Below are 15,884 nucleotides of genomic sequence, written 5' to 3'. Positions count from 1 at the left end.
TCAAGCCCAAGGCTGTGTCTTTGCCCAGAGAGACAGAGGATGATGCCAAAGGTGGCTTAGTCTTGCCAATTTTCGGTGCAGAGCCAGAAGGCGGGGCATCTGACACAGTTTTTCACTGTCCAGCGGCCTCTTTGTGGGGATTCTTCACAGTCTTTTGCTGGGTAAAAGGCGCCGTTTTACTTACAGGTTGCGCAGATGTCACCTGTTGGCTCTCGATGTTTGACTGTACATAAGAGTCAGAGTCCTGGATGGAAAATTCCTCCTCTTTCTCTGGCTCCTCCTGGGCGTGTTCTTCCCCGAAGATATCCGGCACATCATCAGGCGTCTTGGTTGCCATTTCCAACCGACGAGCTAGCCTCGTTGTGGTTGGGGGAAGAGACACAAATTGCACAGCAGATGTTGATCAGTGTGGGGGAATTTCAAATGACACTGAGGGCAAAATCGAAATGGCGTTCATTCCATCACCCCTGCATAAGCCGATGCCATGTATGGGAAGAGAGGCCCGAACGGGTGAGGACATCCCGAGAAACGGAATCAAGCACGGAGTGTAAAAGAAAAAACAATTGAACTACAATACTATCATGGAAAGGAAAAGATGGAAGAGAAACAGTTTTGGACCAGATCGAGCCAAAAGAAGGAGCGAGAGGAGACATGTCCGGACCTGACCAGAGAGAAAACAACCTAACAAAGGAGTTGATGCCCATGCATAGTATCATCAAGAGGAGTCACTCGATCCCATCAAAAAGCTTCCTCAAACAAAAACAACTTGCAACACTCCAGACCCAATACTAGAAGGCAGGAAAATGCAGAGCATGTATATCTACAGCCACACATGCCATCGAATAGAGATCATTGTCACAGGATCCACTTTACCCTTCATCCCAAAGAACAATTTGGGTTCTATCTGGAAACCATCAATAAGTATGCACTTTACTTTCAGAATGCTTATCTTCTACTCTTGATGCCACAGTCCTTCAATGTATGTCACAGGAGTTGTCAAGTACTGCTCCACTCAAAATTACTTCTGAATTTAAGTCTCTCTTCTGTTTCCGACGGTAGATCTGTGACTGTTTTACTGCCCTGCATCCTTTATCACTTAGTCCTAAACTGAATTCCAATGCCAACCTTGCTTTCCAGTCATCTGTGTATGTGTATCACTTTGGTGGCGAGTTCCTGTGGTAACAGGCAAGAACTTATGCCTTTTGGCAATCCTCACAAAATTAAAAGTCTCAACTTAGTTTTCCAGTGTGAACGTGAGCAAGCCACTGCCATGGTGTGTGCATGAATCATGAACAAATCACACTTAGCTAAACCACAGTAATAATAGAATTTGCCAGCTCTGCGAGGTGTACAGAAGGAAGAAAGGAGAACTCAGGCTTGGCTGTACCGCCGCAGGCATCCTTAAAAAAAAAAAAAAAAAAAAGAGTAAAACAGAGGCTATAATCTCTGCAGAGGGTGTAGAAGGAGGCAGAGCGGACAGTGGTGGTCCAGCTCTACTGGTGAGCTGCTTTGTAAAGGACACAAGGAAAAATTGGACAAGCTGGCCATACCGGTGTGAGCATCTGCAGGTTTTCATTGAAGTTCCCCAGGAAAGTCATGATAGACATCCTCTGCGCAAGCCGCTCCACCTTGCTGAAGTGCATCATGAATCGATCTTCATCAGAGAGGTCTTCTAGTGGTTTACGCTCCCGCTCGTACTGCCGGAGAAGCTTCACCTCTGCCTCTGTGGGCTGGAATCTCACAAGGCACTCCACAAAGTCTACCGGCAGCGTCTTAAGGTCAAACCTGAAATGGGTATTGAAAAAAGAGGACTATGCCAACTTTCAAATAATTTTATTTCAGACTTAACATTATAGCACTTACTAATTCCAGTGAAGCAAACGGGCTCAAGGGATTGAGAAAGAGATTCCCATTACTGTGCCTGAACATTACACATCATAAACAAGAATGGTACAGCACCATTCGTGCAAGACCTAAACGTTTGGGAAGTTATTTTCTTGTGCTCATTATCTGCATTGTGTCACAGGGATGGCCAGATAAAGATCTCACTTTTCACAGTGGCTAAAGCTATGTGCATTCTATTAGAGCAATCATGTCGCACGATCAACTGAGTTCCTTTCCACACAAACAGCCAGTCTCAAATACACAATCACACAGTGCTGGACGCTGGGCCGGTATGCTTCTCTTTACTTTCAGACCTCGTTTGCCGTTTCTGCACTCAACTCTCTGGGTCGTTAGGTGAGCAGTCAGAGGCTTTTTATGGAGGTAGCAGTGGCGGCACAAGCTTAGAACTTCTGAGCTTCTGCACCCTTTCAAGATCACAGGTGATAAGCAATGTGCTCAACAAGGTTTTCAGTGGTTACGGTCTTCAGGTCAACACAAGGAGGTGTTCAGTATCTGGCAGTTACAGCCCTCTGGCCGGTGCAGGCAAACATTTGTCTACAGCTTATACGGCCTTGAGGGGCAATGCTGCCGCTCCTCTTAGGTAGAGTCCCAAGGCGGCTGCATTAGGCTCTTGGGGTTGATGGTGGAAACGCATGGCAACACAATGACAACTTGATATATGCTTCTTTACAAAGCTCATGGTGGGAGCTGCAGTAGGAGACTGGGGGACCCTGCATATTTCAGGTCAGGACTGGTTTTGTTCCCTCTATGAGCAGACAGCTACTTCTGAGCTCTTCACACCCTGGGAACACACTGGGCTTCCCCTACTGCACAAACTCTCCTCCTGCAGGCCAGACAGTCTCTCCTCTCTGAGCAGGCAGGCTTCTAGACGCTAAGGTAGACACTCTGGTTCCTCAGCAAGTTGATGTCTTTAGGTGATGTCCCCTCACCTCTGAGAGGTTAGCCATCATGCAGACACCAGCCCTGGTCACAAATCAGTCCTTCGAGAATTCTACAGAGCACTCCCTTCCTTAGTCTTAAAGGACTTTGAACTGGAATAAAGTGGGGTATTTTGGATCATACATGTATAGTTTCCAGAGAGGGGATGTGTATCCTCTGTCTCAGGCTTCATAACTGGTTTAAATTGGTTCTCTTTTGCATGCCATTTCCAGGCTCCTATCCAGACAAGTCTTTGTGCCAAGTGATGGTTCTCATATCATGATGTAATGTGGTTGACTTCAAGTACCAGCTTCCGTATCATGGGCACAATTAAGTGTAAGATTCCAGCATCTAGCTGCCATAAACTTTCCTGAAGCAGTAATCGGAGACAGACAAAAAAATAAAAAAATAAAAAAAATCAAACTGATCCTAAAAAAGTCTTCATCTTGAACAACAAAATATAGTCTAACTCCAATCCCCTAACATCGATTAAATGGCAAAACTCAGGAAGAACTAATCACCACCCTTCTGCTAACATAGTTCATATGGAACTTCTAAAGGCATAGATAAGCATAACACCAAGGCCAAAACAAATGACAGGATATCAGTTTCACTTGCAGTCGGACACACAGGCCAGGGGTATAGGCTCAATTATCATGCAGGGAACACTCTAGTTCCAACACTTATTACATGCCTTATACACTACTTGGGCTTCCCTTTTTAGTTGGATGTCTTTTATAATCATTAATAAGGTCCGTATGACAGACTGCTTCCAAGTAAGGGAAGGCTTCCTGTGAACGCATTGCTTTTTTGTTGTTCACTAAATATGTATACAAATTATTCAAAGCTGTACGTGTTTTTCGGTTTGGTTTTTGTGTGCAACTTGTATACTTTACAATTTGCTGATGTAAACGTCGGATGTTAGGGTTTTAATGTTTGGCTAGTTAAAATCTGTGTACATGGACTGATATAGTTCACCCACCTATCCAGCCCCATACCACACAGGTAGACATTGTGAGATACTCTTGCACCCAAAGGAGAGAGAGTGAGATTGTCACAAAGCTGCAGCCAGGAACCTTCCATTAATCTTAAAAGCCAGTGGTCAGGAATCATGAGGTGCTGTTACCCACCTGCTTCCAGGACCTGATACTGTTAGATACACAAGTGCAAGTACTGTAAGGCATTGTTACACACTTGGTAGTAGGGACAGTGAGATATTATAACATGACTGTGGCAGGTATCATGAGACACTGTTACCCACATGTGGACAGGATGTGGCTACACATCAAATAGACAGTCCATGAGCTGCATGCTGGCAGGCAGGACCTTCATGTAGTGTTACAGAACCTTATGAAGGACAATGAAACAGCATACATACTTGTATGACAATAATGTGAGATGTTGGTGGACATCAATAGCAGAGACTGTAACATACAGTTAAATACTTGTAGGTAGAGACTGAGACAGGATATTAATCCAGACTGTTAAGCACCTGAAGGTAAGACTGTGAAATACCTTTACACACATGTGGAGAGAGACGGAGATGCAGTTCTTACAGACCCGCATCAGTGGTCTGTTAGATACTGCTACAGGTACTGCAAGTTACTTTCCCACCACTGGCAACAGAGTCCATGAGGTAATGTGCACACTTGCAGGAAGGGTTTGTGATGGACCTTGGGGGCCTGGTTTATAGGCAGCATGAGATTATATTGCACACTATTTATCAAGTACTCTGCAATACTGTCAGAGAACATATCAACCTATAAAATGCCATTAAACACCCAGATAGAAACTGAGGTACTGTTACATACCAGTGACCAGGCATTGTGACATACATGGAACTACCATGGACACACTACATGTACCATGACAAGAACACGTAGGCAGTGCGCAGGATTATCTCCATACTGTTATGCTGCTATTCAGGTTGATGCACTTTCATTTATTATGAATGTATGGCACTATTACCAACTTTCAACGGATAACAGCACATCAAAGGGTAGCGGCACCTTCTTAAACAGGCAGTGTGGCTGCACTCAAGCTAATCAGATTGCTCTCTTTTTCATATTTGTAATGTTTCCTCAGTGAGTTTAGGCAGGCTATTTAAAATCAATTAACCGTCTGGTATTTTAGTTTCTGTAGTCTCTAAATTTTCAAGCATTCATTTTCACCACTGCAACTCCTGACATATTTTCCGCTTCTTTTGGGTCAAGACAGGAGAACAGCAGAAACATATGCACGCATGTATGCAGTTCTATGGACAGTGCCAGAGCTACCACTCCAAGGGCACACATTCCCCAGTGCAAACCGGCAAGGCCCTGGACGGCCAATACATTTATTTAGAAGGGGTTGTATGACTATCAACAAATCATCTTGCTTCCCATTATTAATGGTCCTCTTGCACAATGGTAACAATGGTACTTGCCATCTGAGAATTAAGTGACTAAGGGGCATATGTACGAACACATTTTCCCATAGACACAGAATGGGCAAAACTGCTTGCTACATCTGGCCCTTAGTACCAAAATGTCAAGAGTGATGTAAATCAATAAGGCAACGCCTGACTAGCCACACCAGGGCACAAACCTAAAACCAGAAGCTGATATTCCCGCCAACACCTTTTTTAGCGGCATGTACCAGTCAACTAATGCATACTATGAGTTCTGTCACCACTCATCGCCTCCGCATAGAAGACTGTTAAACGATGTGTAGGACATGTCTGAGGTAAGGGTCTTTTAAGGCAGCGATAAACGAATATTCATCTTTTGCTCACACCCTGATTAAGCCTTACGTATAGATGGCTTTGCAGATTTCCTCAGTGCTGCGGGCAGCCTTGCGCAGGGTTATGGCCAGATTTTTCGCACGGTTCGCCTCCAACAGCATCACTTTGCTGGCTGCCTTCTGAGAGGATCGGTTCTTGGGGCCACTCAGGTCCATGACAGCTCCTTGAGCTTTTGTCTTAAACAGTTCCTCAAACTTGTCCAGATCCAAATCCTAAAAGAAAGGAAATAGTCAGACAAGCAAGCTGCACGCAGCCCCTTTGCCACATAGCCTGGTGTAATACAGAAACACCATCCTCCACACAGCCCTCTAGCATCCAGTACTGAACCAACCAGCCAATCTTGTGTCGCACACTACTGTATATAACTTGAAACCCTGTGCCGTAAAGTAACCTAAATACAAATCCATGCTACTCAATATAGAAACCTCCATGAAAACCAATACATCATCCTGCAAGCAACAACCCAAATTGACGCATACTGCAGTAACCAAAGTAAAAAACTGTGCAAGATAGAGCCACATCTATGCAACCGAGTGTCACAGTCCAGTCCCTAAGCACAATCCCAGGCCACTCAAACAACAGCTTTCACAGAATCCCATGCCAAAGAGTTAAGCACCCTCTAAGCAACCCAGTTTCATACAGTAAAGCACACTGCAGATAACCAGTGTTACCCAGTACAGTATGTTCAATGCAACACTGTGTACCATACCCCATGAAATATAAACACTGTTACATTCCTCCATGTGCCATACAAAATCCTGTGCAATTCATTGGAGCACACTCCTTGCACTTGCCTCGCTAAGTAGCACCTTTAACAAAACAGCACGTCAACTTTTACAGCCACCTACAAGCACTCCTGGGTCACTCAGCCCAGCATCTCCCACATAAATTTGTACCACTAAGGTCAGGGCCTTCCACACAACATTCTGTAGCTAGGGAACACACCATGTCATGCTTGGTTCTTTAGGCAAGCACCCTCTATGCAACCATGTCAAACAGCCATACACTTTACAAACTGTATCTCTCAGTCCAGCGCCCACCACATGACCCCATGTTACTGAAAGCAAATACACTCAGTATAGCCTTCTCTGCACAAATCCAACTTTCACAGTACTCTGTGACAAAGAGTCAAAACCCCTCCATGTGATCTAGTGTCAACCAGGACAGATACCACTCACCATAAGCTTCTCCAAGCAAAACACTCAAACGGGTCACCCTGAGACAGTCAGCACATCATCCTCCACAGCGGTCCTTAATCCTGAATCTCCTTCAATACAGTCCCATCCACATAAACATATGCATATCTGTAACAATGAGAACAAACACACTCACTACTGCCCACTCCAGGTTAGACAGGAGTCTAATTCCCATTTAGTCCAACTCCGAACAATGGTTCAGGGAGAACCCAGAGAAGAGGTTTCCACTTAACAGTGTCCCCTCAGTTCTGTAGGATACCAGGGGGTAGGCTTCGCCTGTTAACTATCTTTTAGAAGTATGGGACCCCATCAGGTTTAATGCCAACCGGATCGTGCCAGGGCTATAGGGCACCCAAGAGTTGGATTCCCCTTGTAGTAAATATTAGTATGGTAGTCAGCCTTGCTCTGTTTGCGTTACAGAAGATTAGCAGTGATAACTTACTTCACCAGTACGCTGGCAGTGGTACAGGACTGCAGCAATGTGAGCTCCCACCAAATGCATCATGGAAGTTTTAAAGGGCCCCACTAGTGCGTGCTCTCTCAAGCAACGCTCTGTGATTGAGACAAGCCGACCCAGCACAGCATTGTTTACACTCTGGGCATCCTCCTGCAGTGTACGACTAGTGCTTTATCACAATCACTTAGCTTTGTCCCTGACATTTCCCACTTGTGCCCTCAGATATCAGCAATGCAATCTTCTTCTGGCAATGCCTTGTGAATGGGACTCTGCCACAGTGATGTGAGCTTCGTCCAGCAAAAACTTGTAAATACTGCAAGAACCAAACAATGACAGCCTACCCCTCTGGAGGAATAGGATTAGTGACATAGGCTTTCAGACACTAACGCAGCTAATGTTCCTACTCAAAGTGTTGGTAGTATCCTCTCTGGCACAGATCAAGTTCTATGAAATAATGCACCCAGAGCCTCACCCCCAGGATCCGCTCGTCATCGAGCTCGCTGAAAACAGTTCCGCTGATTTGATTTGGTTTCAGTGCAGTCCAGTTAAACACGGGCAAGCGGAACTTAGTTTTAATCGGCTTTTTGATACGGATGGCTAGAAAGGAGAAAAAAAAAAAAAGACAATTCAATGTGAAATTCAATAGACAGTTTACATTAAAATTGCAGCACACCCCCTTCACCAACCAGAAATACTTCGCTCTGAGTAGGACAAAGGGGAGGAGCAACTGTCTGCCCCTTCCCCCTGTTATTATTAAAAGCCAAAGTTACCACCTACACTGCCACTTACCGGAGAGTCCAACGGTGAGAATCACAGACGGTGATGCTCCTGGGAGGGGTGGAGGAGGAGGGCATCGATCTGTAGGAGAAAATGGAAAGCTAAACCCTCGTTTTGACACAGCCTCATGTGTAGCTGTTTGCACTTGGGATAAATTTTAATAATACAGAGTTATCGGTTTTCTCGATCATGAACAAAGCCCAGGGCATACATAAATACATTACAGTAGAAATTCAAAAACAAAACTGAACAAGAGATATCAGATCAGGTAGTGGATAAACAGCATGTGAGAGGTATGTACTAAACATCTGGAAGGGAGAGCTTCAATCAGTGAATCAAATTATACTTGTATAGCGCACAGAGGCTTCAGAAGAAGCGTCCTGGCGCTAAATAGCAAGAGGCAGTAGCTTGCTGGTAATGAACCGGCGGGATAATTTGAGCCTTAAGGACTTGGGTGATGTGTTAACGGGCAACATCAAGTGGGTACTTTTCAGATGCATCTGCTTCTAGATGATGAATTTAGGGCACAAGAGGGAATGTCAGAAAAATAAGGGCAGTGGAAGGAATGATACAGGATGAGCTAACTCTGGAGACAGGAAGAGATCAAGACAAAAGGCAGAGACGTGAAGGCTGCTCTGTAGTATGTTCTGAGGGCACCTGGCTACCACAGAGCATGGATGTGAACAAGATGCGAATTGTCTGCATGGCTTGTGGTAGAGGAGATAAAATCTAGTCGAGGCTTCAGATTCCTCTACGCTTTCCAAAGGCAGTACTTAATTTGCAATAATACAAGTGCCAGCGCCCACGATACTGACTGCGCCCCAGCTCCTGCCATTGCTGCCGAATGGCAGTGCCAGAATTACCTACTATTACACTTCAGTGTGACATTTTAGACTACTGCAGGTCTCACCAAAATGGAGTGGTACCCTGGTATTCCGAGTTGTATCATTTAATCATTTTGTATTGCTAAACACTTGTACTGTTATCAAATAATTGACTGAGCGCACGTCCATTGGCAGTAGTGCTGGTGTTGAAAAGGAAGTGCAGTGCTAAGCACTGCCAAACCCCACCTCAAATTAAGGACTGCCCTAAGGGTGACCGTACCTGGTAGAGGTGGTGGCGGCGGAGGTGGCGGTGGTGGTGGAGGTGGAGGCGGAGAGGGTTCCCTGGGTGGTATCGCTGCTGGAAAGATGTGTGGCTCAGCTGGCCCTAGTCCTTGTAGAGCAGGAATGCCCAATGGTGGCTGAGCTATGTCCCCCGTGCTCTGCTTGTGTGGCTGGATGCTGCCAGCTTTCTCAAGTTGACATAGGTGCTGGAAGGCGGCCTCCTTCTCACGGATGATCTTACGCAAGGTATGCACCTGGTTGCTGGCGCTTTCGTACGTTTCCTAATACCCAAGTAACAGGCAGGAGTTTGTAAAAGGTAACCATATTCATCTTTCCATCAACACGTTCATCATTCTTCAACTTCACCCCACACATTCCCTTCTACTTGAAATATTCCCTGCACTCAATTGACCTTTCACCTCCTCAACAAGCATGTATCTCTTCCTGATGCTTCCATTGATCCTTTCACCAAAGTCAGTCCCTCCCTTTCCCAATAACGCCCTTAATCCATTCAAAAAGTCTTTCTCTTTTACCAACATGTGACTCAGACGCTTCTCCGACATGCCTGTCAACACCTCATCCAACATTGACTTTGCCCTTCTCACCACAAAATTTCCCTCTATCTTCACCCCAATCCTCCTTCCCCTCTAGACCTTTATAATCTCCAGCTCCTTCTCTCGCTGTAACAAAGTCTTCTCCAGCTCTGCCACTCGCATCATGTTCTCGTTCTCCAGATCCATCAGCTTCTCCGTCATCTGAAAGAAGAAACATCTTAGAGTAGGCCGCAACATAAGTTTAGCACTCCAAAATATTGCTAGAGTGTTCCTGTTCACACAGTACTTTGCGTCTTTTCATGGCTCAGTACAAAGATCACAACCACCCCTAAAACTTAGGCATGTTTATTCCTTTGCCAACAGGAATCCCTAAGACTACACAACATGCTGAAACTCCTTTGTCCACTCACTAAATTCCCACGCACATGTAAAACTATATTGCAACTTTAAAATTCTGTGAACATCGTTGCAAATGCAGTACACACCACCTCCAAAACTGCAGGTCTCCCATGCAAGATTTACAGACTGTACTGCTTATATTCTCAACTCGCTTTGTGCTTGCATGAATGAATAATAATACTGCATACATGAACCTTCAGACGGAGTGTGCCCTATGTCACCATGCTCTCATAAAGGTCATACCACACTTTTCAGGACTCTAATGGTCAAATGAACACTATTTCCCCCTTCCTTCATCCCACAATACATCCCAATAAGAGGGGAATGTCATACGTGTGATAAGTGATCTTCCAGCTCCTCCACCTTCTCCAGCGCAACATTCTTGGTCTCAGCATCTTCCAGTAAGCCACCTACGTCAAAAACGTTTTCCAGGTAGGCCTGGATCTGCACCAGGAGCTTCTCACTTTCTGTACGCTTAGATTTCTGTCAACAAGAACAGGGCCTTAGTAAAGGGATTGGGTAGTGGTTGCCCCACCCACAAAGCCAGCTAAAGAAAAATACCCAAAACTTCGAAAATGCAGCAATGATTCTTTATATATGTATTAACACAGTGTGCTAGGAGCTCAGGAGACTTGAGACCCCTAAGAAATGATATTGATATGCTGCTCACTTCCGGCGCAAGAGTCTCACTCAACTTGAATGAGCCAGGCATTATACAGAACTGTTTCAATTGCTACTGAAAACCTCAACTTAGAGAGGTGCCATGCCACCAAATTGGTAGCTATCTGTGTCGAGAGATGGGGTTTCAAGCTAAACATCTCCTTTAAAATCTCACAATAAAACACAACACGGGATAACATTGTACTAGCATCAATAGATAAGTGCCTTGATTATTGCAAACAATACCTACATCTCAAACCTCTGGTTCCAGGTGAAACATATTGTGGAAGCATCCCTCCTTAGCCTCGAATTTCCATTCAAGGCTTCCCTACTGCTGGCTTTCCTCACTTTAAGATATCATGCAGAGTGGAAATCAAATTAAAATCCCCTCTGCAATGGACTCTGGTAATAACCTCTTTCACCCATGACAGCGTGGTCCTTAAAGAAATGGACATCATCATCACACAATAGTAGTTTTCTCAAGTTCCTCTTCAACCAAATCTCACCAATCCTGCAAAGCATTGACAACATAGGGCACCTGATTCAGACACCCTCTTTGTCTCTTCAGCACCCACAGATTATTTGGTGGCAGCAGCAAGGTACCTTAGTTTTATGTAGCTATAGGGCTACCCCCGACAACAAACCCAAATAAAACACAACTCATCAGATAGCATGTGTACACTTTAGAGACTGACTTGCAACACAGCTACTACTGAGGCTTTATTAAAAAATCTGTAGAATCTACTATAAGCATTGCATGGACGCAAACTATTTATGATGGATGCAAATGTAGTCATTCTTGCAGTTTGAGAAGTGTTCAATGACACTTCAGCTAAGCATTTAGCCTAGCTTCCACTTTTGAGCTTGAACCGTGATACCTACAGAAGAATTCTGAATTTAGCTTTCAAGTGAACAACTCTTTTTGGCTAGGACATGAACAAGGAAATTGGCAGAATAAAGCAGATTCAGAAGCAGGGTTGAACTAGAGAGAGGCAGTGCTGGAGCAGGAAGACGAAGTACAATCCTGGCCTAGGTGCAGAGAATACACCGACTACTAACCTTATCAACAGATTCCTGTCCTAGGATCAGCAATGTGAGTGCATTCCAGCAGCAGCTGACACAGCAGAGGCAAGGCTCACAGTCTAAAAAAAATCTGGCACACTCAGAGCCCATCAGAAGCCCCTTGACCCCAAGAAATAACTCCCTAACATACACCCTAGCAAACTCCAGCTGAAGTGAAGGGTGTGAGATCTCTTTCCTAAAGGGGGCGAAATATATACAAGTTGATGCCAAACAATCCAACCTGGACATTTGAGACATCTCCTGAAAAGTACTGAACGAGTTACCGAATTACAACCTGTGTTTTGCACATATGTCAAAGCATTTTGGTGGTCAGAAATGGCCAATCGGGCCATTTTCGACCTCAAAAATGGTTTGTACATATGCCCCTACTGTCTACAGTATTTACAGCTCTATTGATATGAGAGGCATTGCAGACCCCAGAACCACTATATTGACATTCATATTTTTTGATTCATTCAAAGAAAGTCAACATCCTCCCTCAACACAAGCTTTTATAATTTGGAACAGTGAAAGACTTGGAGGCAGCTGAGCGTGTTTTCTGCAGAACAGACGTGCCTGGTGAAGAGGAAGATTCTAACCACTCATATCAGCAAGTTTGATGGTCTTGCTATAAATAATGTGTGCAACGCATGAAGCCGTGTCTCAAGTGTAAATGGAAACCACGTGGGGAAGAAATAAAAAACAAATAAATAGAAATATATGGTCTGCACTTCAAGGGAAAGAGGCCATTTTCTTAACACTAGTGGACGGAGGACACTCTATCTGGAATCGTCCACTGCTCAGGGGATAGATTGGAGAAGGGGAAAGTACCAGACAAATGCCCTAGAATTCAGCACACCAAAACTGTAGTTCAATGTGTTCTTTCTAACAACCAAACCCCGTTTTTAACTAAACATTATCTATCTTTTTTTGTAAAAAAGACTAGGTCTGGTCTCTGAACTCAAGTGAAGCCAAGCGACTGGAGAAATGGGCTCTCCCTCGCAAGATATCAATCACAGTTATTCTAAATGCATGGACAGGCCAGCCTAAATAAACGCATATCAGATAAGCACAAATAAGAAATTCAACGTGAGAGATTTAAACTGTTGAATGCTAATTTGGGGTTAGAGCAACATAGATCGGTTTGCCACAACAGAAAAATAAAAGCTACCTAAAATCGGACTTTTGCATTCAGGCTGCCACAATAGGGGTCTCTAGAGTATACAAAGTAAATTTCTGTTTGTTTATCCAGTGCTTCCACTGAAAGGAATGAGATCCAAAACTTGGGGTCATTCAAGAATCAAAGATTGCAATTGCAATAGGAAAACATTATTCTTAAACCGCTTAAATCGGTCTGCTGTGAATTACAATAAGTTACAGAACAGGCCGGATCATCTGACAATGACAAGAGAAGGTATCAATCGCCACATGTTTGTACCATAACGGCCTAATTCTGGAGCCATTAAAAACTGACTTAACTGAACGTCATGCAGCGTTTTCCCAGAGCAGAGCTGAGGCTTTATTTAAATCAAGAAAGCGACATGCCCAGTGCTTAATTTGTGCTTGTTGTTTCCGATGCTGAGCACCGGCACTTATTTTTGAGGGCCGGGGCTTATTCTTCTGCCTCAAGCATTTGCTGCGAGCAAAAGACACATATGGGAAAGACGGAGGAAGTGAAAAACGAAAAAGCGTCACAAAGGGAGAAAGTAGAAATCTGATAGAGTGAGCTGAAGGGGCAGGGAGTGACTTTAAATGGTTTGAAGAGGCCCGAGATGGCTTCATGATTACACCACCTTAGTATTCCCTGTTCACACATTTAATTGCAGCAGCCGCGTGTTTAAGAGGAGGGCTTTGAGCACCGGCACCTTTTTATTTACAAATTAAGCACTGGACATGCCAATACAAATCTTTTGTCTGGAGCAGAACTAGCGTCACATATGCTGCTGTCAAGAACACTTTAATTAACTCTTCGCCTTCAGATTTATGCCAAGCGGTCAAATGGAAATCCACTAGTACCTTTTTGCAAACACTGCTGCCTGGATGAAAACATTTCTGTTTGGATGGTGTACAATAAGAAAACAGCTGAAAGAAAGAAACCTATCTAATAGATGGGAAAAAGCAGCGAAATAGCTTGCAGCTGGAAATTAAGCGAAACCAAGATTTTATGAGCTTTAGAAAAACTAAAAATACTTAACTTCACTGAGCCCGTCCAGTAATATGACCCTTGTCTTTTGTCACTTGGGCCGAACGACATCCTAAGACTTTAGGGCTATACAGCTAGGAACAAGACCTACTGCTGAATACGGTTCTGTTTTCTTTTTTTATGCTAAACTGTCTGGGAGTGCAATAAAGCAAGGAGACACGGATGAGGAAAAGGGAACCAAACACAGAATGGAAGACCGTGACGCAGAAAGGTGAATTTTGTGTTATCAGCAAACAGAAGCAAAGGAAGTAACAAAAAGTGGACAGGAACTTGGAAAGTATGTGGGGTTGTCTCACATGTAAATTGAAACAAAGTGGTGGAGAAATAGGAAAACAAAACAATAAAAAGATAAGATCAATTAAAAAAAAGGGGAGCAATGTTTTTGTGGATTCAATGCCTTCCAATCAAAATGCTCACACAGAACTATTTGGATCTGGAAACCCCACCTGAACAAGTGATGGTTCTCTTTCTCCGACATGTGTGATTCCGTCAGCTAGTCTAGTAAAAGTCTATAAATTAGATTTGTTGCTGCAGTAGAAAAAGTTACTCACCTGTAACAGAAGACTTCAAGCAAGAGTTGGTGTTCATTCTAAGGGTAATATATCCATTGTGGTAGCTAAAAATAAAAGGCTGTCGCCCTGATCTTAGGCATTATGAAGTCACCTCTTAATTGTGTGAAGTACACGTGGAACAGAGTCCAGTATTTGTCTATCTCTGGGATGTTTTTAAAGAAATGAACAGAAATGAAACACTGTGAATTTAAAAAAAAAAAAAAAAAAAGAGGAAAACAAATATTGGGTCCTGGCAGGTGATGTAAAAGAAATTCAAAGATTGTGAATACAAGGAAGATACCATAGATGGAGGACCTTCTGATGCAGGCAACCATTTATTTGCGATTCTCAAATCTTGCAAGGCAGGGTATGAGGTAATTGCACTCTCCACATATTCAAATGACTGTATGTGAATGGCAAATATACTTTGATACTGTAAATAGCCTTAACGATTATTTTTGGACTTCACAAAAATGCAATGAAACCCAGCAGGTAGAGGTCACCTCAAGTACCCAAACTGAAATACGTCATCTAGAAGGAAAGCAGAGATCTTTTGAGTCTTGGGCAAACATCAGAAAGGGTAGTTCACTGATGCATTTCTACTGTCATTTGGTCTTACCTCCAGAAATTCTTCTAGTCCTAGCTTGGTGAACTCATACTGAAGATGGACTCGGAAATTCATATCCTCAACAGAATGGACCACAATGTTTATAAACTGCATGCATGCCACCTAGGGAGAGAGAGCAATCATGGACAGTTGGGTGACAAAGAACAGTGGAATCAGCAACCAGAACGAGGGAGAAGAGAACAGGGAGTAAGGGACGATACACACCAACACAGACATCAAGGACTGAGCCAGAGAAGCTGGAAAACAAGACAACAATATAAAGAGTGAGGAATGAGACAGGTTTGTACAAACACAAATAACAGAGTTACGACAACGGCAATCCCATTTAAGCATTGCAGATGTTCAGAACCTCCCGCTTACCCCACACAATGTTCCCCAGAGGAACCGCATGTCAAGATTACCAATCTCGGGCCATGGTTTCACAGCCCAAAAAGCACATACCAGAAAATCAATATTGCTGTCTTCATTTCGAAAATACTCCATGAGCTTCTCAAAACGATGCTTCTCCTTACACACCTACAATTTCAAAAATAGGTTAATGGCAGTGTCTAAGGCCCAACTCATCATGAAAACAATTACAGAGCTCATACTTCACCTTGAATTAAGACCTCCAGGAAACTTATCAATACTATTCATTCAGGAATGCCAATGGCCTATCCTAAAACATGCAAACACTGATATTCAAG

At 43.7% G+C, this 15,884-nt stretch overlaps 1 protein-coding gene across 5 annotated transcripts in view; it reads right to left on the bottom strand.

Moving 5' to 3' along the window:
- The window catches only part of FMNL3 (formin like 3), a 229,453-nt gene that overhangs the window by 48,162 nt on the left and 165,407 nt on the right, over window positions 1-15,884 (bottom strand). For all 5 annotated transcript variants that reach the window (XR_011202594.1, XM_069230516.1, XM_069230518.1 and 2 more), the window contains 9 exons: window positions 15,640-15,714; window positions 15,190-15,300; window positions 10,428-10,577; window positions 9,795-9,896; window positions 9,140-9,422; window positions 8,048-8,116; window positions 7,731-7,855; window positions 5,615-5,817; window positions 1,551-1,785 (listed from right to left, as the gene is read on the bottom strand). Coding sequence is in view for 4 of the 5 variants with exons in the window: in XM_069230516.1 (XP_069086617.1) it covers window positions 1,551-1,785; window positions 5,615-5,817; window positions 7,731-7,855; window positions 8,048-8,116; window positions 9,140-9,422; window positions 9,795-9,896; window positions 10,428-10,577; window positions 15,190-15,300; window positions 15,640-15,714 (1,353 nt within the window). In the remaining variant the exon portion in view is untranslated. The remainder of the gene's footprint in view (window positions 1-1,550; window positions 1,786-5,614; window positions 5,818-7,730; window positions 7,856-8,047; window positions 8,117-9,139; window positions 9,423-9,794; window positions 9,897-10,427; window positions 10,578-15,189; window positions 15,301-15,639; window positions 15,715-15,884) is intronic.

Source organism: Pleurodeles waltl, chromosome 4_2 (genome assembly GCF_031143425.1).
Source record: "Pleurodeles waltl isolate 20211129_DDA chromosome 4_2, aPleWal1.hap1.20221129, whole genome shotgun sequence".
In the NCBI taxonomy this organism is placed as follows: domain Eukaryota; kingdom Metazoa; phylum Chordata; class Amphibia; order Caudata; family Salamandridae; genus Pleurodeles; species Pleurodeles waltl.
This window is presented reverse-complemented; position numbering and strand designations above follow the sequence as displayed.